The sequence below is a fragment of the Pithys albifrons genome, chromosome 6 (assembly GCF_047495875.1).
Source record: "Pithys albifrons albifrons isolate INPA30051 chromosome 6, PitAlb_v1, whole genome shotgun sequence".
Classification (NCBI taxonomy): domain Eukaryota; kingdom Metazoa; phylum Chordata; class Aves; order Passeriformes; family Thamnophilidae; genus Pithys; species Pithys albifrons.
Genome location: NC_092463.1, coordinates 11,624,850 through 11,645,456, shown reverse-complemented (window position 1 = coordinate 11,645,456; position 20,607 = coordinate 11,624,850). Strand labels below are relative to the sequence as shown.

The following is a 20,607-nucleotide window of genomic DNA, read 5'->3' as shown; positions in this document are numbered from 1 at the left end:
GAGGGGGTGAACTGGCGGAAGGATATGCACTACCACAATATAGCATTAATGTAAACATGCAGAACACTTATAACTAAGATACTGAAGAATAAAACAGTCTTGGGGGAAGTAGAAGCAGTTTCAGGTTTCGTTTGAGCCCTCTTGACAGGCACCACCAGAATCTTCATGCTGGCAGATCACACAAGTTGGCAGTGGTACCTCAGGTGATAAACACTGAAATGTGTCTATTCCATTTCAAAAATAGGTCCTGCTGGAACTGGTAAAACAGAATCTGTTAAGGCTCTTGGACATCAGCTGGGCCGCTTTGTGCTGGTTTTCAACTGCGATGAAACATTTGACTTCCAGGTAAGCTGTTTGTTTTCAAGATGATTGTCTACAAGTTTTAAGTGAACTGGTATCTGTGGGGCATATAAAACCTCTGTAACAAGAAAAATGCCTAAAGTGGGACAGAATAGTGCTAGGGGAGAGGTCCTGGGTTTTCAACAGGTAGTTCTGCAACAGCAAATGGAGCGAAGAGGGAAGTACAGGGCAGGGGCTTAAGACTGACTTTAGGAAAGTAGCTTGAACTGTTTAGTTTGCATTGATAGTACTGCTTTAATGGAGAACAGATGAGAGTGTGAGACTGCTGAAGTAGCTCCACTATTGCTAACATTTTTTGTGACATATCTGTGGTGTTTACCTCAGCTTATGAAGAATTCTTCAAAACTAAGAAAATTTATCCAGATATTTGAAGACTAATGACATCTTCAAACTGAAACAGAACACCTCTGTAAATTGCAGATGTCTCAAAATAAAAACCTTGGTCAAGTGAATATATAAAAACCAATGTAAAACATACATAAGGAATTACTGCAGTTTATGGATTCTGCCAGGTTGCCATGTGTGGATTTAATTTGTACAGTTGTATTTTCACCAGACCAGGGTCCCATGTAGCCAGCATTTGGGCTGCAGTGGTGACTATAAGAAAATTCCTAGGGAGTATTGAGATCACAGATAGTGGGTGATACTCCTTCCTTGCCCCCCAGTCCTCTTCCTCCCTCTGACACTTATGAGGATCAGGAGGTCCTGTCTGAAATGTGTTACTCTGTTCACACTTCAGTGAACCTTTCTCCAAGTAGCATTTATCCCCTTAAATCCACTTGCACACTTGCTTCCATAACATTCTCTAACAAATTGTCCACTGCATCACTGTGCATTTTATGAAAGAGCACCTTCTTTTTGTCTTTTTTTAACGATCCCTTAGTTCTTGTAGTGGAAAAAACATGATCTTAAACCAGTAGCTTCTAGACCTCCATTATACTCCCTCATGTAGCCTTTTACAGAATCCTACTTTAAAGTTTGTTCTTTATGTGGAAGTGTCATAGTCTGGCCATTCAATTTGCTCTTCTGACATGTTTTGCAGTTCTAGTATCCTACTTGTGATGAAGGACTAGAACTGCGTCTGGTAGCAGTGGTATCAGCAAACAAAACATTATGCAGTGGAATTATCTTGCACATTGTTGAACACACTGCAGTACAGGATGTAGTAATAGGACACTGTGGTCATCTTTTATGGTTCTAGGAAGCAGTGAACACCTGAAAGTCAGAACCTGTTCATTACTCTTAAAATCCTACAAGCAAGTAACCTACATATAAATGCAGTTCCTTTGCAGGAATATCCTTCCTGCATTGTATAACGTGCTCTTCTCTGCTCCCCTTTGCCTGTGCATACACAAGAACGATCTCACAGTTGAGTGGATTTTCCCCTCTCCATGCAGGCAATGGGACGCATCTTTGTGGGACTGTGCCAAGTGGGTGCATGGGGCTGCTTTGATGAGTTCAACAGACTGGAGGAGCGAATGCTCTCCGCGGTCTCACAGCAAGTTCAGTGCATCCAGGAAGCCTTGCGAGAACATTCCAACCCCAACTACGACAAAAGTATGTAATTTTTTATTCCTAATAGTATCTTGCATCCTTTATGCTGTTCAGTTGCTCAGCTACATTTTTTGCAACCAATGCAAGGATGAAGCTGCTTTCTGTCAAAACTTAGTCACTTTCAGCTGGTAGAACTTCATGATATTTGAGTTGCAGTACTAGGGAACCTGCTATCTATTACTGTAGGAAACTAAAATGGAATAAAGTGTGACTTCTGTACTCAAGGTGATTGATCACTGACATGGGTGTAACTAAATGCCTTCTCTTTTCAGCTGCAACACCAATTACCTGTGAGCTGCTGAACAAACAAGTCAAAGTGAGCCCTGACATGGCCATCTTCATCACCATGAATCCTGGCTATGCAGGCAGATCTAATCTGCCTGACAATTTGAAGAAGTTGTTCCGTAGCTTGGCAATGACAAAACCAGACCGTCAGTTGATTGCCCAGGTCATGTTGTACTCCCAAGGTTTCCGTACAGCTGAAGTGCTTGCCAATAAGATAGTACCATTCTTCAAGTGAGTAACAAGTTTGGCTCCACTCAATAACAACAGAACTTATTGTTCAAAGCTGTAACTTTCTTTGCAATCACTAAGCACATTATACAGCAATCATTTTCAGTAAACAGTGATATTTACTGAGTGTTATGTTGGTTCCTATTGAGAATCAAATTGTATTTTGTCTCTCTTGCTTCTTAGGCTTTGTGATGAACAGCTGTCCTCTCAAAGTCACTATGACTTTGGCTTGAGAGCACTGAAGAGTGTGCTGGTTAGTGCAGGTAATGTGAAGAGGGAGAGGATTCAGAAGATAAAACGGGAGAAGGAAGAGCGTGGTGAAGCTGTTGATGAGGGAGAAATCGCTGAGAACTTACCAGAGCAAGAGGTAATGTGTGTGCAAAGTTTTTTACCTCTGTGATAAAGGATACACAATAAACAAAACAAGTAACTTCACAGTGTTTAATGTTAGACCACGCAAGCAAAGTATTGTTAGTTACTAAAGGTGGTGATTTGATAGCTTAGAAGCACCAAGTTAGACATGTCTTCGGAGTTGCTGAATCACAGTGAAAGACTTGTTCCTGTGAGGTGGTGCATTTGTGTAATGCTTACTGCTGCTCAGTTCCTCAGCAGTTAATAACAAAAGCATAGTGAGGAGATATGAGAAGCTGGAGTTGTGTAAACTGAAAATTAATGGGAAAACACTGTGTAGTTGAAACCTCATCAATGGTTGTTTTTACTAAGACCACCCTGATCTGGTATTTTATCAGTAAAGTATTTAGGGAAGTATTTCTTGTCAAACATATCTGGTAAAGTGAACTTAACAAAAATCTTAAATGAAATGTGACTCTCTCTCTGCAGATCCTGATCCAAAGTGTATGTGAAACTATGGTACCAAAACTGGTTGCAGAAGACATCCCATTGCTGTTCAGTCTCCTTTCCGATGTATTCCCTGGAGTACAGTATCACCGTGGAGAGATGACAGCCTTGCGAGAGGAGCTTAAGAAAGTGTGTCAGGAAATGTACCTTACCTATGGTGATGGAGAAGAAGTTGGTGGCATGTGGGTTGAAAAGGTAAAATCGCAAACTCAAAATATGGAATTGAAGTTTATATATAAGACTAAGCTTTTTTTATGTTATCAAAGGTGTAAAACTTTTCACTTGTCTTAAGTGAGCAATATGTAGAAGCTTATATTGACTACTGAATTTAAGTCTTAGTTGGTACCTCATTTTTTCTATCATAGGTTCTTCAGCTGTATCAGATTACACAGATAAATCATGGGTTGATGATGGTTGGTCCCTCTGGAAGTGGAAAGAGCATGGCTTGGAGAGTACTTCTGAAGGCCCTGGAACGGCTGGAGGGTGTGGAAGGTGTTGCTCACATTATAGATCCAAAAGCAATCAGCAAAGATCACCTCTATGGTACTTTGGATCCAAACACCAGAGAATGGACTGATGGCTTGTTTACACATGTCCTGAGAAAGTGAGTCTGTAATAGCACAAATGCAAAATGGCCAGTACATTTGTGCCAGAGATAATCTGGCCTGAGTCTTAATTCTCTACTGCAACAAGTATTTCCTTTAATACAGGATCATAGACAACGTGAGAGGCGAACTACAGAAACGTCAGTGGATTATCTTCGATGGTGATGTAGACCCTGAGTGGGTTGAGAACTTGAACTCTGTTTTGGATGACAACAAACTTTTGACTCTGCCAAATGGAGAACGTCTCAGCCTCCCACCAAATGTAATGTAACTTTGTTTATGTCATGTTTATGTGCTGACCATGAGCTTGCTGCTTTAATTTAATATGTACTAGTGCTGTCCTTCATCACCAGCAGAGTAATACTGAGCTCAGGTTGTGGTTTGCTGGAGTTAGGATTTTCTGTGGAAGGAAACAAGTCACATTATGCTTACTCTGGCCCCGTAAGACAAACTTTGTGGGTTATATAAGTCTATGGTAACAGTCAATAATGATGAACTTTTACCTTAGGATAATAAAATGCTGCTGTTGATTATTCAGAGTCTAAATGCAAATTAGCTTGTTTTGTAAGGTCTCTGGTTTTTTGGGAAGGGGTTTTTGTTTTCTTTTGCTGTTGGTTGGTTATTTTTACTTCAAACTCTTGTTTTAAATTCCTGTTTTTCAGGTGCGTATCATGTTTGAGGTACAGGATCTGAAATATGCCACTTTGGCTACCGTGTCAAGGTGTGGTATGGTCTGGTTCAGTGAGGATGTTCTCAGTACAGACATGATATTCAATAACTTCCTGGCCAGACTAAGAAGCATTCCTCTGGATGAAGGTGAGGAGGAAGCTCAGCGAAGGCGAAAGGGCAAAGAAGATGAAGGAGAAGAAGCAGCATCCCCAATGTTGCAGGTATAGCTTAGATTACGTTGTGGGATAAAGTAGTAAAGTGTATTACAGGTAGTACAGTGTACTTAGAATTTATGACAGCCCATCACAGAAAAGCTGACTTCCTCTGTACATGTTTTTTTCTCCTTTTTTTAAAAGAATATTAAAATATGAAGCATTTCAGATCTTGAACAAAACTATTTCCTGCTGCCTGGTAATCAAATGGGAAGCAAATTGTTTGAGCAGTGTTTGTCTCCCCCAACAGATTCAGAGAGATGCTGCAACAATAATGCAGCCATACTTCACATCCAATGGCCTGGTAACCAAAGCACTTGAACATGCTTTCAAGTTGGAGCACATTATGGATCTCACCCGCCTGCGCTGTCTGGGTTCTCTGTTCTCCATGTTGCACCAGGCGTGCCGCAACGTCGCCCAGTACAACGCCAACCACCCGGACTTCCCAATGCAGATAGACCAGCTGGAGCGCTACATCCAGGTAAGTGCGGTCTGCTGTGAAGTGCCTGTTGTGTTTGGCTAGATTTGAGTTATTCATTAGGTTTTGTTCCATTACTCTAAAACTAATGGCTGCTCTTGCTGCTTGTTACAGAGGTACCTGGTCTATGCGATACTCTGGTCTCTTTCTGGAGACAGCCGTTTGAAAATGAGAGCAGAGCTGGGAGAATACATCAGGAGAATCACCACTGTGCCACTGCCAACTGCACCCAACATACCTATCATTGACTATGAGGTAAACCTTTCTTGTGTTAGAAGTGTTGCTCTTTCATATTCTTAAAAGCTTGCTTTAGATTTTGGAGGGGAAACTGGAGAATAATCCACTAGACTGTCTTAAACTTTAAGGTTTAACAGTTCAGCAAATAAACTGCTTCTTTAAATAAACAATAGAATTTGATGCTACAAACCATCCTGTCATTTAAAAAAATATTTTAACTGAGGTTGAGCTAGATTGTTTTGTAAATTGTCTGATCATGTTTTTGTGCTGGTAGGTGTCCATTACAGGTGAATGGGTGCCATGGCAATCCAAGGTTCCTCAGATTGAAGTTGAAACACACAAGGTTGCAGCTCCTGATGTTGTAGTACCAACCCTGGACACAGTTCGCCATGAAGCATTGCTGTACACTTGGCTGGCAGAACACAAACCTCTGGTGCTCTGTGGCCCACCAGGTTCTGGAAAGACCATGACCCTCTTCAGTGCTCTCAGAGCTCTGCCTGACATGGAGGTACACAAGGGAGTGTGGGGGTGTGTGGGTGGGTGGGTGGGTGTGTGTGTGAATTACAGAGTAGTGGCAAGACTCTAATCTTCTTTAAGATTAAAGCAGTCTTGATCCAGCATGGAAGTTATTTGCTAGCCAGGATTCAGTGATTGCTCCACCTCAGTGAGTCATGTGTATGTATACATGGCAAAAAAAAAATGACATTGAAGAGAATATGAGTTCATTTCTCTTAACTGAAAACTACTTTCTTCTTTTGCCTCTTCAGTAATATAGGAGCATTCCTACATTCAGTATTTAAAAAACAGTGGTAGTGTTTAAGAATAGCTCTCATCCTTCAGTGTATTTGGGTGGAGTAACAGTTACATGAGACTGTGATGTTCCAAGTACAGGATTGGGCAGAAAACATTACTGCATTATAAATGGAAAACCTGCAGTGGGAAGCAAACACTATAGAGGCAATAACCTTTAATATGGGTGGTATATATACTTCCATTGTGGAACCATTCCTTGTTTCAGGACTCTTGATATGCTCTCTTTCAGGTCCTAGGGTACTTCACCATTTTTTTTCAACCATTCTCTTTTTAAGGTGGTTGGACTCAACTTTTCTAGTGCTACCACTCCAGAACTGCTCTTGAAGACTTTTGATCACTACTGCGAGTACAGGCGTACCCCTAATGGAGTGGTGCTGGCTCCTGTGCAGTTAGGAAAGTGGCTGGTGCTGTTCTGTGATGAAATCAATTTGCCAGATATGGATAAGTATGGCACACAGAGAGTCATATCCTTCATTAGACAGGTTTGTTTTTCTTTGTAATTAACTGTATCAGAACACTTACATTTAGGGAACTACAATAGTCCACTGATTTTATTTTACCTTTGTTTTTTCCCAGATGGTGGAACATGGTGGATTCTATCGTACATCTGACCAGACATGGGTGAAACTGGAGAGAATTCAGTTTGTTGGTGCATGCAATCCACCTACTGATCCTGGAAGAAAGCCCCTCTCACATAGGTAATGTGTCTAGTAAACTCTATAGCAACTGAATAGAGGTCAAAACTGAAGCATTGACTGTGTAATCTGTCCCTAATACACTTGTTTAACAACAGCTGTCCTTGCTTTTGCACTAGCTGCTAGTTGGTTCTTATCGTGACAGCCAGACAGTGGACTCATTGTTAGGCTGTTGAATGACCTGTCTGAAGTACTGTGGATACTTCAGAACGCATTTTGGTTGGAGTCATTAAAATCAAACCAACTGCAGTTACTGCTGATGACTTTGAGTCGAGCAGTTGTTTAAGTTTGGCAAAGGATAATGAAGAGAGTACAGACTGTAATTTTCTGTACTGTGTATTATGCTAATCTTTCAGATTTCTACGACATGTTCCTGTGGTTTATGTGGACTATCCTGGACCAGCTTCCCTTACTCAGATATATGGAACATTCAATCGTGCAATGCTAAGGCTGATCCCATCACTTCGCACATACGCAGAACCTCTCACTGCTGCTATGGTAGAATTCTACACAATGTCTCAGGTAACGTTAAATACAACCCCAAACTCCAATAAGAGGTCTTCCTTTTATGCTGAATCTTTTAACATGTGTTGTTTGCCTTTCATATGGACAATGTGTGTACAAGAGCTCATCTAATTACTTGAGTTGCAGTAGAAACAACTGAATATCTTGCAATGCCAAGGCCTATAAAAAAGTATGGTGCAACTTTGAGATACAGTTACTAATTCAGTTTAAATTTTTAGGAGAGATTCACTCAAGACACACAGCCACACTACATCTATTCACCTCGTGAAATGACTCGATGGGTGAGAGGTATATTTGAAGCATTAAGACCACTGGAAACCTTACCAGTTGAAGGCCTTATCAGGATTTGGGCCCATGAAGCCTTACGACTCTTCCAAGACAGGTAAAATAAACACGAGATGGGGAGGCAAAACGTAAAAACTTGAGAATTCATTTTCCCCACTCCTTGCCAGCTTTCATTAGAAGGCTAAATGTAAATGTGCTTCATGTTAAATAGCTGGAATACAAATGAGAATACTTACTTCACTCTAGCTTGGCTTTCTTGGGAGTAGTATGTGATTATATCCTCCCATTACAGAGGATTTCTACTCACTGAGTTACTTCTTATCCAGACTTGTTGAAGATGAGGAGAGACGCTGGACTGATGAGAACATTGATATGGTTGCTCTGAAACACTTCCCCAACATTGACAAAGAAAAGGCTATGAGCAGACCTATCTTATACAGCAACTGGCTGTCAAAGGCAAGTAAAAATTATAAAAATTTAAACCCCAAAATGAAGAAAGCTGGATACAACTGAGTGATGGCTTTTTGACTATATTAAAATGGTAATCAGTGACCATCATTTTGTTGACCGATTTCCAAGAAATTTGACTTGAAGTGAACCCTAGCACAAATTTAATAGTTGTCATGCCAGGCATGCTATTCTAAGAGCTACCACAGTATGTAAATGCAGTATTAAATAATATTTTTCAAGAATAGTGGAATGCTTCCAGGTCGTTGCTGACAGTTATTGCTCATGGAATCTCTTGGATAAGGGAGTGACCCTTAAGAAATATTTATATTACACATTTTGTGGTGAACTCTTTCTTGCAAACTGAAGTATTCCAGCTGGTCAAGCTGTACAGACCTTGCTGGGTTGAGCCAAAGTCTACCTAGCTTGCTACCCATCTCTGACCAATAGTACGTGACTACGAAAGACTGTTGAAAATAGACTGGGGAAGTGAGGCAAGGGAGTAAGTGTGTAGTGCTACTTTCCAGTCTCTTTGGTAACTGGCAGCCCAGGTTCAGCCTATGGTAGATACAGTGTTTAAACCCTGTGCAGCTGTCTGTGGCACTCTAGGCTGTGGATGTGCTCCTATATGACTTAGAGGATACAGTATTCTTAAGTTTTTGTGGTGAATTGCTACTTTCAAGTATTCTAGTAATTCTGCTTTTGTGTGTTCATCAATTTATCCCGAAGCAAATTCCCTTAATCCTAATTTCCATACTGTATTGACTGGTTCTTCTAGGATTATATTCCAGTGGATCAAGAAGAATTAAGAGACTATGTGAAAGCCAGGCTTAAAGTCTTCTACGAAGAAGAACTTGATGTACCACTTGTTCTATTCAATGAAGTCTTGGATCATGTGTTAAGAATTGACCGGTAAGTTTAGACTTCCATTGCTGCTTGTGTAAGTCGTGTTTAGTTACTCTAAAACAGAGTAGCCTCTACAGAAAATAAACTGCCAGCCTCCAGGTAGCAGGATCCTATTTGGAAAAGTCTGTCAGTTTTGGTAGTAACTTGAAGTTTAGGTGTTCTAGGACAAGCTTCAGTAAGTTGCTAACACTTATCAGTCACACTTGCTTGTGCCGTTTTTCAGAATTTTCCGTCAGCCACAGGGCCACTTGCTGCTTATTGGAGTCAGTGGAGCAGGGAAAACAACCCTGTCAAGATTTGTTGCCTGGATGAATGGTTTGAGTGTCTACCAAATTAAGGTTGGTGTGCTACTTTAACTTTTAAAAAATTGTTAGTCAAAACTCAACACTTTAATATTGAACTCTAAAAATCCCATTAAAAACTAAACCAAAATGTTAATGACCAATGTTAAATCTTACCAGGTTCACAGAAAATACACAGGTGAAGATTTTGATGAAGACCTTAGGACAGTATTGAGACGTTCTGGCTGTAAAAATGAAAAAATAGCTTTTATCATGGATGAGTCAAATGTATTGGATTCTGGATTCCTGGAGAGAATGAACACTCTCCTAGCCAATGGAGAGGTAAGAAGGTTCTAAGTAAATATTTTAAGCACCTTTCTACAACCACAGGCTACAACAAAACTATCTTTTGAATTAGGTTCCTGGTCTCTTTGAAGGAGATGAATATGCCACTCTCATGACTCAGTGTAAAGAAGGAGCACAGAAAGAAGGTTTAATGTTAGATTCACATGAGGAACTCTACAAATGGTTCACCAGCCAAGTAATTCGCAATCTCCATGTTGTGTTCACCATGAATCCATCTTCAGAGGGCCTGAAGGACAGGGCAGCTACCTCTCCTGCACTCTTTAACAGGTAATTGCTGCATGTTCCAATGTGTTGTACAAGCACTGCTAAAGCGGTACTTTTGGGGAAGTCTTCACAAATGCTTTGTGTTTCAGATGTGTCTTGAACTGGTTTGGGGACTGGTCAACTGAAGCACTGTACCAAGTTGGCAAAGAATTCACAAGCAAAATGGATCTTGAGAAACCAAACTATATTGTGCCAGATTACATGCCAGTTGTGTATGATAAGCTGCCACAGCCACCATCGCACAGGGAGGCCATTGTTAACAGTTGTGTGTTTGTTCACCAGACTCTTCATCAGGTAAGTTATTATTACACTGCTTAACTTATCTCTAGGCCACAGCATCATGTTAGTTTCCTAAAAAGGGTGATCTTTGGCATTCAGATAGTTGTAAAACAATGCCCAGTGCATACTCTGCAACTTTTTGTTCCCTAAAGGCTAATGCCCGGCTGGCAAAACGAGGAGGCAGAACCATGGCAATCACACCACGCCACTATTTAGATTTCATCAATCATTACGCCAACTTGTTCAATGAGAAGCGAAGTGAACTGGAGGAACAGCAAATGCATTTGAATGTTGGTCTTAGAAAAATCAAGGAAACTGTTGATCAGGTACATATCTTCAAAACTTAGCCCTCTGTAAGGCTGGAGTGATGAAATAGATCTCAATGCTTAATACAAATTTTCTCTTCCATCTTGCAATCAATCTCAGGTGGAAGAATTGCGACGTGACCTAAGAATAAAGAGTCAGGAACTGGAAGTGAAAAATGCAGCAGCCAATGACAAGTTGAAAAAGATGGTGAAAGATCAACAGGAAGCTGAGAAAAAGAAGGTAAAAAATTTTGTTAAATCTCTGTATATAGCAACTATTTTATTTACAAAACAGAGCCTGCAGAAGCAAGTACTGAAGAAGTTCAACTTCTTAAAAGCAGTATTTTGTCTGTGAAATCTTCTAGGTTATGAGCCAGGAGATTCAGGAACAGCTGCACAAGCAGCAGGAGGTCATTGCAGACAAGCAGATGAGTGTGAAAGAAGATCTTGATAAGGTGGAGCCTGCTGTCATTGAAGCTCAGAATGGTATGTTAGCACCTTGAGAGATCACACTGTGGGCTTAGATCTGAAACTGGAGTGTGGGAATGTGTTGTTTTGTAATCTGGGTAGGGCCTGTCTAACAAAAGTACAGGCTCTTAGTGTGGGGCTGAGCAGTGTTGAAGAAATCCCTTCTTTTAAATTCACAGTCTTTGAGCTGTGATTTTTATGCTTTGTATAGTACTGGTCTGATCCTTGATGCTCCTAAGTTGCCTGTGCCCGTTTGGCAAGCTGACATTCATGGAATTGTATCTTGTGATAGTGGTTTGAATGTTATCCAGTAATGCCTCCTTCTCTAATAATCTCATAATCTTTTTGAGAATCTTGAAGCATTTTTACAAACCCAGGGTACCCTACTAGATTTTACTAACTGTTTATTTTCTTCCCTATCAACATTGTTCATCTCTCTGGCACTGATTAGCCGTGAAATCAATAAAGAAGCAGCACCTGGTCGAGGTCCGTTCCATGGCTAATCCACCTGCAGCAGTTAAGTTAGCACTGGAGTCCATCTGCCTGCTATTAGGTGAAAGTACCACTGACTGGAAACAAATACGTTCCATCATCATGAGAGAGAACTTCATCCCAACCATTGTTAACTTCTCTGCTGAGGAAATCAGGTAACATGCAAGTGTGAGTTGGTTACGTGAACAAATTTTCAAGGAGTTCAGGATCTTAAGTGAACTTTCCTCTCTGTAATTGCTTTGGTTGCAAAGCAGTATGTTGGTGTCCAAAGCCACGTGGTCAGTTGAAAGTGGTTTTGAGGCAGTAGCAGACCAGGTTGCTGAAGGCTTTATCCAGCTAAGGACATCAGCTTCCTGACTGACTCTGAAAATGAGCAGAGGGTCAACCTAGACATCAGAATTCCCTTCCAATTCCCAAGTTTTTCTGAGTGGAGTTAAGCAATCTGGACTGACTAATCTTAAAATGTTGCTAAATGCCTTTTATCACCCATAATTTCTGAAACAACATGTTGAACTAATTGAAACATCCCAGCTACCGGACAGCAAAACTTGCAGGCAATGTTCATTGTCAGCTGTGCAAGGCAAGCCAAATAAAGGGTCCTGAACACCTGTACAGTATATTCATGCTATCTGTAAAATCTTTTTGCTTGCAGTGATGCCATCCGGGAGAGGATGAAGAAAAACTACCTGTCAAATCCAAGTTACAATTATGAAATTGTAAACAGAGCATCACTGGCTTGTGGACCTATGGTCAAGTGGGCAATTGCGCAGGTAACTCAATCTGAGAAAGCAAAGGCAAGGTTGAGCCTGAGGGTGAATAGCAGTGTCTAAAGGTGATGAATTTGCCTTTATTCAACCAAGTATTGCTTCAAAGAAATGGGTAGATGGCTCAGATGAATGCTGATGTGATCTATAGTCCTGTGCCAGAGATCTGATCAGTTGTGATACAGCTGCTGCACTGAAAAACTTGGGGTTTACAGTAAACCATAGTGGATGTTTTCCACATGTGATGTCATTCTAAGGGACAGTACAGTTCCCCACTGGGAAATGCAATGCAGTCCTCTTAATGAGACTGCATTTGTCTTGTCTCAAAGTGGGGCATGCTCACAGGCAGCTCTGCTGAGATCTTTTAGGCAGACTTTTAAATATTTGACTAGTTTCCTGAAGTAATAGGCTTTGGGGAAAATGCCCCCAGACTGAGCTATCCAAAAATGGGTTTACTTCCCTGTTGATGTTCAAAAGAGCAAAATGCTTGGCAATTAAAATTGTGCCTGCTTGGAATGGCACAATATGGAGAGACTGTATTTAGCTTGAATCTTGCCAAAGGCCCTGTCCTAATTGTTCTGTGGCTTAGCTGTACTCATTTCACTGCTAAGAAAGACAGATTAGCATGGTATTGGCATGGACACCCAGTTCAGGATTTATGTAAACAGTGCTATGGGCTTCATAATGTGATTTGAACCTTTTGGATGACTTGGTGTAAATCTACAGAGCAGGACAAGGATCTGGCAAAAAGCAATTGCTTACATGTCTGCCGTGTTTAAACCAGAGTCCTAGGGATTGATAAACAATACTAACTTTTGGTTAAGAAGTTATTCATTCTTACAGAGGTCAGAAGTACATAAACTTAAGTATATACAGTTGACAGTATATACCTGAATTCTGCAGTTCGTGTTAACACATCATTTTAGAAAGTATAAAGGGTCTGTTCACTGTTTGCAGCTGAACTATGCTGATATGTTGAAAAGAGTGGAGCCTCTTCGCAATGAACTGCAGAAGCTGGAGGATGATGCCAAAGACAACCAACAGAAAGCAAATGAGGTGGAGCAGATGATTCGTGATCTTGAGGCCAGTATTGCCCGTTACAAAGAGGAATATGCAGTACTGATTTCGGAGGCTCAAGCCATTAAGGCAGACTTGGCTGCTGTGGAAGCAAAAGTAAGACCTTTATATATCAGTAATTTTTCATTCTTTAATCTCTGACAGTCTGAAATTGAATTGTTCTTCAGACTTGTAAGTGGACTTTGGTTGCTTCTCTGGTGCAGTGCATTTGAGCTGTTTCATCTCTGTATGTCAGAGGCTTCTTAAGCCACTGAAACCTGGCTGGAGTTAGAAATACTAACACATGTTGCTATTTGGATGACAAGACAGTTTAGATAGGGCTTAAAATACTTAGAAAGCGTTTGGAAACAGGCATGAATGTAGTGTGATTGTAATGCCTTAACTGGACTTCCTGGGGAGTGAATTTCTCTATGTACCTGATCTAGTAATTACTATGTCACTACTATGCTAGCACTTAGTACTTTTAAGTTAATCAAGATAACAGTTAAAATCAACATAATTTATTAACACTGAAGTGAAGAAGCACAAAATTTAATCCCTGAGTTTTTAAATTTAACTTGGGCCTTGAGCCAATATTTAGGTGTTACAAGAGACTTGTACTGCCACAACAATTCATCATTTAAAGACTCTGCTTCACCACTTGTTCCTAGGTAAACCGTAGCACAGCTCTTCTGAAGAGTCTTTCTGCTGAACGTGAAAGATGGGAGAAGACAAGTGAAACTTTCAAGAACCAGATGTCCACTATTGCAGGAGACTGCTTACTTTCAGGAGCTTTTATTGCCTATGCTGGCTACTTTGATCAGCAGATGCGTCAGAATCTGTTCACTACATGGTCTCACCATTTGCAGCAAGCAAATATCCAGGTAAAGATCCGGTCATGACAAGTTAACCATAAATCAATGTATGCAGCAGTTAAAGAAGCTTTAACGTGCCAGGTAGAGAAAAAAACTGTTGGAAAAGAGCACCTTGTAGAGCTGCATTTACTTAAAATGTCTTCAGCAGCTATTTGGAGAATCGCTATTTAAGTATTAACTGTGTTTCCTTCCTGCAGTTCCGCACAGACATTGCCAGGACAGAGTACCTTTCCAACGCTGATGAGCGGCTTCGCTGGCAAGCCAGTTCTCTGCCTGCAGATGACCTGTGCACTGAGAATGCCATCATGCTCAAGCGGTTCAATAGGTATTCCATTTTAAGATATAAAGTTCTAAAGCAATATTCTCACAGCAGGCAGGGTTTGCATCTCTTGAATCACAGCAACTCTTTCAAAGCACTGTTTCACTGTTCTGTGAACCTCTGATGATTGTAAAAGCTTCTCAACCACGTGTAAACATAAAAACTCACATTCACCTTTGCTTGCCTTTTTTGTTATGCTTAGCTGTTAAAATAAGTTTGCTTAAACTGAAGCTCTTTTGTTCCAAATACAGCCTTACCTTCCAAAACTCTGAAGGAAGTCACTGAACCTGCTCCAACTTACTCCTTCAGTAAACAATGTTTTAAAGTTGAGACTTAATAATCCAACATAAAATTGTAAAACTGCTTAGATATTGTCTGCAATCAAAACCTGAATAAGGAAAGTGTTTTATTACTACCTTAGGTATCCATTGATCATCGATCCCTCTGGGCAAGCTACAGAGTTTATCATGAATGAATATAAAGACCGTAAGATAACTCGTACTAGTTTCTTGGATGACGCTTTCAGGAAGAACTTGGAAAGTGCCTTGAGATTTGGTAACCCACTTCTAGTTCAGGTTAGTTACATGATCATGTAGAAACTATTTAAATTCTTGAATTCTGCCCTGAGTGCTAGTTTGTTCTCTTAGTAACGTGCAGGCAACTTTATTTTCCAACTATAATTTAACAGGTAAACTAGTGATGTGTGAAATGTTACTCCTGAGAAGAATATTGTTAGTGAGATACAAAATCACAAGAAGGTATTTCTTTTCCACCAGTTCAAGATCAAATGCGTTAATTTTGAAATTATCTTTCTTTACTTCTCTAAAATTACTTGCAACCTTTGTTTGCATGTGCTATCTCTAGTAATAGATAATAGCAAATAATATGGGTAAAATTTAATTATTCCTGAGTACTGGGGAGAAGTTTCAGTAATATGAAGAAATAGGCAGTTGCAGAAATAGTTGACTTTCACTTGAGAGGAGTATCTTTTTTGCTTCTTAATATGAAAATGGGAAAAGGGGATTAGGTCACATACAAGCTGGTGCTGCTTAGATAGGGCTGACACAATTACAGCCATTAGTAATGCTCCCCTTATGAGATTGTGTATAGTAATAGCATAAACTCTACTTGGCTCAACTACTTCTGAATGTGATCTGTATTTCAAACCACCTGCCAATTGTTTGCTTACCAAACCATTAATCTCTTAACACATCTCTGCTTTTAGGATGTGGAGAGCTACGATCCAGTTCTGAATCCTGTTCTGAATCGGGAAGTCCGAAGAACTGGAGGCAGAGTTCTAATTACTCTGGGAGACCAAGATATTGATTTGTCACCATCCTTCGTCATCTTCCTCTCCACCAGAGATCCAACGGTAAGTAAAACAGAAGCTGTCATTTTTGTAGAAATAGTGTGTCAGAAAACTGAGACAGACTTTGTGTTTCCTGTGACAGGTTGAATTCCCACCAGACCTCTGCTCTCGTGTTACATTTGTGAACTTTACAGTAACTCGCAGCAGCTTACAGAGCCAGTGTCTGAATGAAGTCCTGAAAGCTGAAAGACCAGATGTTGATGAAAAACGCTCTGATCTTCTCAAGCTTCAGGGTATGTTTACCAAAATTAACTCCCTGTTCTAAAAGAATACAGTGGGTTTATTGTAGCTGTAGAAATACACAGTAAAGTGCCTTAATACTCTGTTTGTTCAGGATGCCCGATGGCAAAATACACACAATTCAGTTAATTCTTAAAAACTAACGTATCTGTACAATGTAACCTATTTTTTCTTCTAATTAAGGTGAATTTCAGCTGCGCTTGCGTCAGTTGGAAAAATCCCTGCTGCAAGCACTTAATGAAGTAAAGGGACGTATCCTGGATGATGACACCATCATTACTACTCTTGAGAACCTGAAGAGGGAAGCAGCAGAGGTCACCAGAAAAGTAGAAGAGACTGATATTGTCATGCAAGAAGTGGAGACGGTTTCTCAGCAGTACTTGCCTCTTTCTACAGCATGCAGCAGTATCTACTTCACTATGGAGTCACTGAAACAGGTAGGATGAGTAGTTCTTCCAGTTCTTCTTGTATTTACTGTTTAAAGCTGAAGAGGTACTGCCCGATTCCAGCCCTGACTGCCATATTGCAGTTTGTCAGGTATATGCCATTGACTATCAAACAGCAGGACTCTAGAGAGAAAAACTGAATTCTTTTGTCTTTCAGATACATTTCCTGTACCAATACTCGCTCCAGTTTTTCTTGGACATCTATCACAATGTCTTGTATGAGAACCCAAACCTGAAGGGAATTACAGACCATACTCATCGTCTCTCAATCATCACAAAGGATCTCTTTCAGGTTCAGTTTTTTAACTAATAAATGTAACTCTTTAATCATTTTTGAAGGGGCAAGAGTCCATGGCCTCTGTACTAAGTTCCCTGCTTTGTTGGTAGGTGGCGTTCAACAGAGTGGCTCGTGGAATGCTGCACCAGGATCATATCACGTTTGCCATGTTGTTGGCCCGGATCAAACTGAAAGGCACTATTGGGTAAACATTTATGTTCTCATTTCACTTTAGCTGAGAAAGGGAGGGCTGTCTTGAAGACACCTGGCTGAAATCTTCTTTCCCCTTAACATTAGGGAGCCTACATATGATGCAGAATTCCAGCACTTCTTGAGAGGGAAGGAGATTGTACTAAACACTGCATCTCTCCCCAAAATCAATGGTTTGACTGTAGAGCAAACAGAAGCAATGATGAGGCTGAGCTGCCTTCCTGCATTTAAGGACCTTGTTTCTAAAGTTCAAGCTGATGAGGTGAGTGTTGTCTGGGGCTTGTTTCTGCACTGGACTATCTTGTCAAGATTTTAGGTGTCTGCTTGAAGAGCTTCGTGCTTACAAGTGAGCTCTCCTAGTATGGGAATGGGGTAGCTGTACAGATTAATAATGGTAGTTATTGTGGAAATGAGTGTTCTTACTTTAGTAATCCAGCTGTGAATCTTGTTGTAAATACCACTATTCACACAGACTCAGAAGTGGCTTCTCCATTCATCTGGTGTTGTGGTTGACCAGCTTTGGTTCCCATGGTGGCAGAAAGTGTGATATACTGTATGTCTTTTGCTGCATCACTATTGTGTGATAATTGTGCAGTAGAGGGGAGCAGCCCTAGCCATGCATCATTTCATTATGGTGGGCTCTTGGACATGCTATGTGAAATAAATTTGGATATGCTCAGCTGCTGAACACTGCTCATTTTTGTGACTGAAGTGTTCTAAGGAATATATCTTTGTTCTGACACTGAAATTGTCATGTTCCAAATTATGTCCATAGCTTAAATAGTACTTGCTTGGTTTGCTTTTTTGTCTGATTTTACTTAAACTTTTCAGCCTGGAGTAAAATAACCTGCAGCTTGGGCTGGGACTTGGTAGAGATCTGTACAATTGGGTGTGGTAGAGGCAATGCGGAATTGAGGCATATCAGTGAAATTACTTGGAACATCTAAAGAAAGCATAATAGACAAAGTGTAATTTGAGTTTTACATGTGGATTTTGGTTTAAAAAACCAACAGAACTTGGAGAAATCCACTGAAATTAGTAAAGAACTTACTAAATGTGCTGGTCAAATTGCGGTCTTGCTCAAGGAAACATTCAAACCATTTATATGTGAAACATTCAATCCATCCACTTCTAGAAGCCTTGGAAAAGACTAAACTAGGTTGAGTGTTAGACAGTATTTAGGGCTAAGTTTTATGACTGACTCAGGATCATTAGTGGTGTTTCTGATTAACAGCAGTAGCCCTGTTTTATTTCTCAAGATTTACCCACAGATGGAAGCTCAAATGCTTCTTTTGGTACTCAATATAAATTTTTATTCCAAAGACAGATGGTATGACCATTAAATGGGAAAAATCTCAGGAAATTCTGCATTTCATTGTTAACCATTTAGCAGCTTCTGAGAATTTTGAAAGATCTGTTTGCAAATCCAAAGCCAGTAGAGTTTGGACTGTACCAAGCTGAGCTCTACCCTGGCAATCTTTGTTTCCTGTCAAGTTTGTATGTAGCTGAACACTTTTGCAGTACATTAAATTCTAAATTTTAAGGCTGACATTGACCATCTCTATTGCACCATGAACAGGACCTGCACCTTGCAGCAGGTTTCTGATGCGTTGGAACTTCACTTCAGGATTTTGCATTTTTTTCAATACAGCAATTCTGTATTTGGCTGGACAGCAGTTCCCCTGAGCAGACTGTGCCATACCTTTGGACTGAAGAAAAGCCTGCAAGTAAGTGAAATTGCACTGTTGTGCACACCAGTTCTACTGTACTGATCTAAGCAGAGTTAATATGGGTTTAAAAGCAATTCTAAAGTAGAACTTAATTTTAGACCTTAATGGTTAGGAAAATCATAAAGTTGGGATTGTGTAAGAACCCAAAGGCTGGTGGGTTTGGGTTTTTTTGGGAGGTTGATTTGTGTTTGGTTTTGTTGGGCTTTCTTAAACCAAACTTTTGTAAACAATAGCTACTACATTTGGTTCCTGAACCTTAACCTGTAATCTTGTCTTCCACTGAGGAAACATAATTGTACAATCTCATTAGATTGCATAATAGTTTGGATTAACCTTAGTCACTGCAAAGCTGGAGGCAGCTCAGTACTCTAAAAAGCTCCAAGATACAGTTTTTTCCAAGGATCAGGCTGGTCTACTAGAATGTTTTCTCCTGCAGTTGTACCTTAAGCATGAAGTCTTACCTCTTGCTACATTAGTTGTTAGTGATTATTTGTTCAGAGTTAGAACTTGAGGGTACCTGTTGCCCTTCAGTTCCTTCCCAGACTGAAAGGTAACTTTAGGAGGTGTTTGCTGTCTTTGTGATTCCGGGCTCATTCCTGTAGGTAGCTTTCTAAATTAAGGGTTCTCAGCTTGTATTACTACCTGCCATGAAGTTGCTTGACTGTTAACTGAAGCAACTCTAGGTTATCCACACCATCCATGCTAGACAAGTGTATAGTATTTCTAAGTCTAGCTCAGCAGCAGATTATTACATGAGTGAGAAGATGTGACAAGATCTTTTATCCCTGGAAATTAAAATCAGTCAGGGCAATACTTGTAGCCTGGAGATTTTGTAAAGCAGCAGCATTTCCGTAGAACCAAATGCATCTTCTCAGAGTGGGCTTTTGAAGGGCTCAGGACATGAGCAATTGAGCAGACAGTTAAAATGTTGCAGAAAACAAACTAGTTGAAGTTGGTGAGTTTCTTTTGAGGTTGAAGATGGAATGTAAGCATTTCATTCAAAGGTTGCAACAGATCTTTCAAAGGGGTAATTAACTTCCTAAATATGTAGTTGTTAGAACAATGCATAAATTTTAATGGAGACTTGAAGAGGGGAGGGTATTGAGGGTGGTTTTCTTACCTTTCCATCTAATCCTGTTTCCTCTTCCAGCTCCTATTGGACAGGCCATTCATCGCCTGCTCCTGATCCAGGCCTTCCGTCCAGATCGTTTGTTGGCCATGGCACATACCTTTGTTTCAACAAATCTTGGAGAGTCTTTCATGTCCATTATGGAGCAGCCTTTAGATCTGACACACATCGTAGACACAGAGGTAACCACTTGTTCCTGAAAGGCTAAACTCCCAAGGCAGTGCTTAGTGCCACCTTGCATGAGTTCCATAGTGAGCAAAGCTATCCAACAGAACATTTCTTTACTTATTCTTCTCCCCATGGTATGAGGAGGGGACTGTTTTCCTATTTGTTAATGCAAAACTGAGAGTAACATGATGTCTCTAGTTGGGCAGAGGGAAGGAACACTGCATTCTCATATTTAACTAGTGACTGATTTTTATCCTTTTAAACTTTCTGGACCACAGGTGAAACCAAATACCCCTGTGCTGATGTGTTCAGTGCCTGGCTATGATGCCAGTGGTCATGTTGAAGACCTTGCAGCTGAGCAGAACACACAGATAACTTCTATTGCTATTGGTAAGAACATAACTTACTTTAT

General features: G+C 40.4%; 1 protein-coding gene across 1 annotated transcript in view; it reads left to right on the top strand.

Annotated features, from left to right (window-relative positions):
• Positions 1 to 20,607, top strand: part of DYNC1H1 (dynein cytoplasmic 1 heavy chain 1) — a 44,985-nt gene that overhangs the window by 17,986 nt on the left and 6,392 nt on the right. The window contains exons 28-66 of the mRNA XM_071557493.1: positions 245 to 345; positions 1,758 to 1,917; positions 2,187 to 2,430; positions 2,611 to 2,794; positions 3,268 to 3,480; positions 3,651 to 3,889; positions 3,996 to 4,152; positions 4,553 to 4,780; positions 5,022 to 5,252; positions 5,364 to 5,504; positions 5,761 to 5,994; positions 6,575 to 6,781; positions 6,876 to 6,997; positions 7,351 to 7,516; positions 7,738 to 7,901; positions 8,131 to 8,260; positions 9,030 to 9,163; positions 9,381 to 9,495; positions 9,619 to 9,780; positions 9,857 to 10,071; positions 10,158 to 10,362; positions 10,500 to 10,673; positions 10,774 to 10,893; positions 11,018 to 11,138; positions 11,572 to 11,767; positions 12,265 to 12,382; positions 13,334 to 13,549; positions 14,104 to 14,316; positions 14,505 to 14,632; positions 15,048 to 15,201; positions 15,852 to 15,998; positions 16,078 to 16,228; positions 16,419 to 16,672; positions 16,839 to 16,973; positions 17,069 to 17,163; positions 17,256 to 17,430; positions 18,820 to 18,895; positions 20,049 to 20,209; positions 20,474 to 20,585. Coding sequence (XP_071413594.1) covers positions 245 to 345; positions 1,758 to 1,917; positions 2,187 to 2,430; positions 2,611 to 2,794; positions 3,268 to 3,480; positions 3,651 to 3,889; positions 3,996 to 4,152; positions 4,553 to 4,780; positions 5,022 to 5,252; positions 5,364 to 5,504; positions 5,761 to 5,994; positions 6,575 to 6,781; positions 6,876 to 6,997; positions 7,351 to 7,516; positions 7,738 to 7,901; positions 8,131 to 8,260; positions 9,030 to 9,163; positions 9,381 to 9,495; positions 9,619 to 9,780; positions 9,857 to 10,071; positions 10,158 to 10,362; positions 10,500 to 10,673; positions 10,774 to 10,893; positions 11,018 to 11,138; positions 11,572 to 11,767; positions 12,265 to 12,382; positions 13,334 to 13,549; positions 14,104 to 14,316; positions 14,505 to 14,632; positions 15,048 to 15,201; positions 15,852 to 15,998; positions 16,078 to 16,228; positions 16,419 to 16,672; positions 16,839 to 16,973; positions 17,069 to 17,163; positions 17,256 to 17,430; positions 18,820 to 18,895; positions 20,049 to 20,209; positions 20,474 to 20,585 — 6,498 coding nt within the window. The remainder of the gene's footprint in view (positions 1 to 244; positions 346 to 1,757; positions 1,918 to 2,186; positions 2,431 to 2,610; positions 2,795 to 3,267; positions 3,481 to 3,650; positions 3,890 to 3,995; positions 4,153 to 4,552; positions 4,781 to 5,021; positions 5,253 to 5,363; positions 5,505 to 5,760; positions 5,995 to 6,574; positions 6,782 to 6,875; positions 6,998 to 7,350; positions 7,517 to 7,737; positions 7,902 to 8,130; positions 8,261 to 9,029; positions 9,164 to 9,380; positions 9,496 to 9,618; positions 9,781 to 9,856; positions 10,072 to 10,157; positions 10,363 to 10,499; positions 10,674 to 10,773; positions 10,894 to 11,017; positions 11,139 to 11,571; positions 11,768 to 12,264; positions 12,383 to 13,333; positions 13,550 to 14,103; positions 14,317 to 14,504; positions 14,633 to 15,047; positions 15,202 to 15,851; positions 15,999 to 16,077; positions 16,229 to 16,418; positions 16,673 to 16,838; positions 16,974 to 17,068; positions 17,164 to 17,255; positions 17,431 to 18,819; positions 18,896 to 20,048; positions 20,210 to 20,473; positions 20,586 to 20,607) is intronic.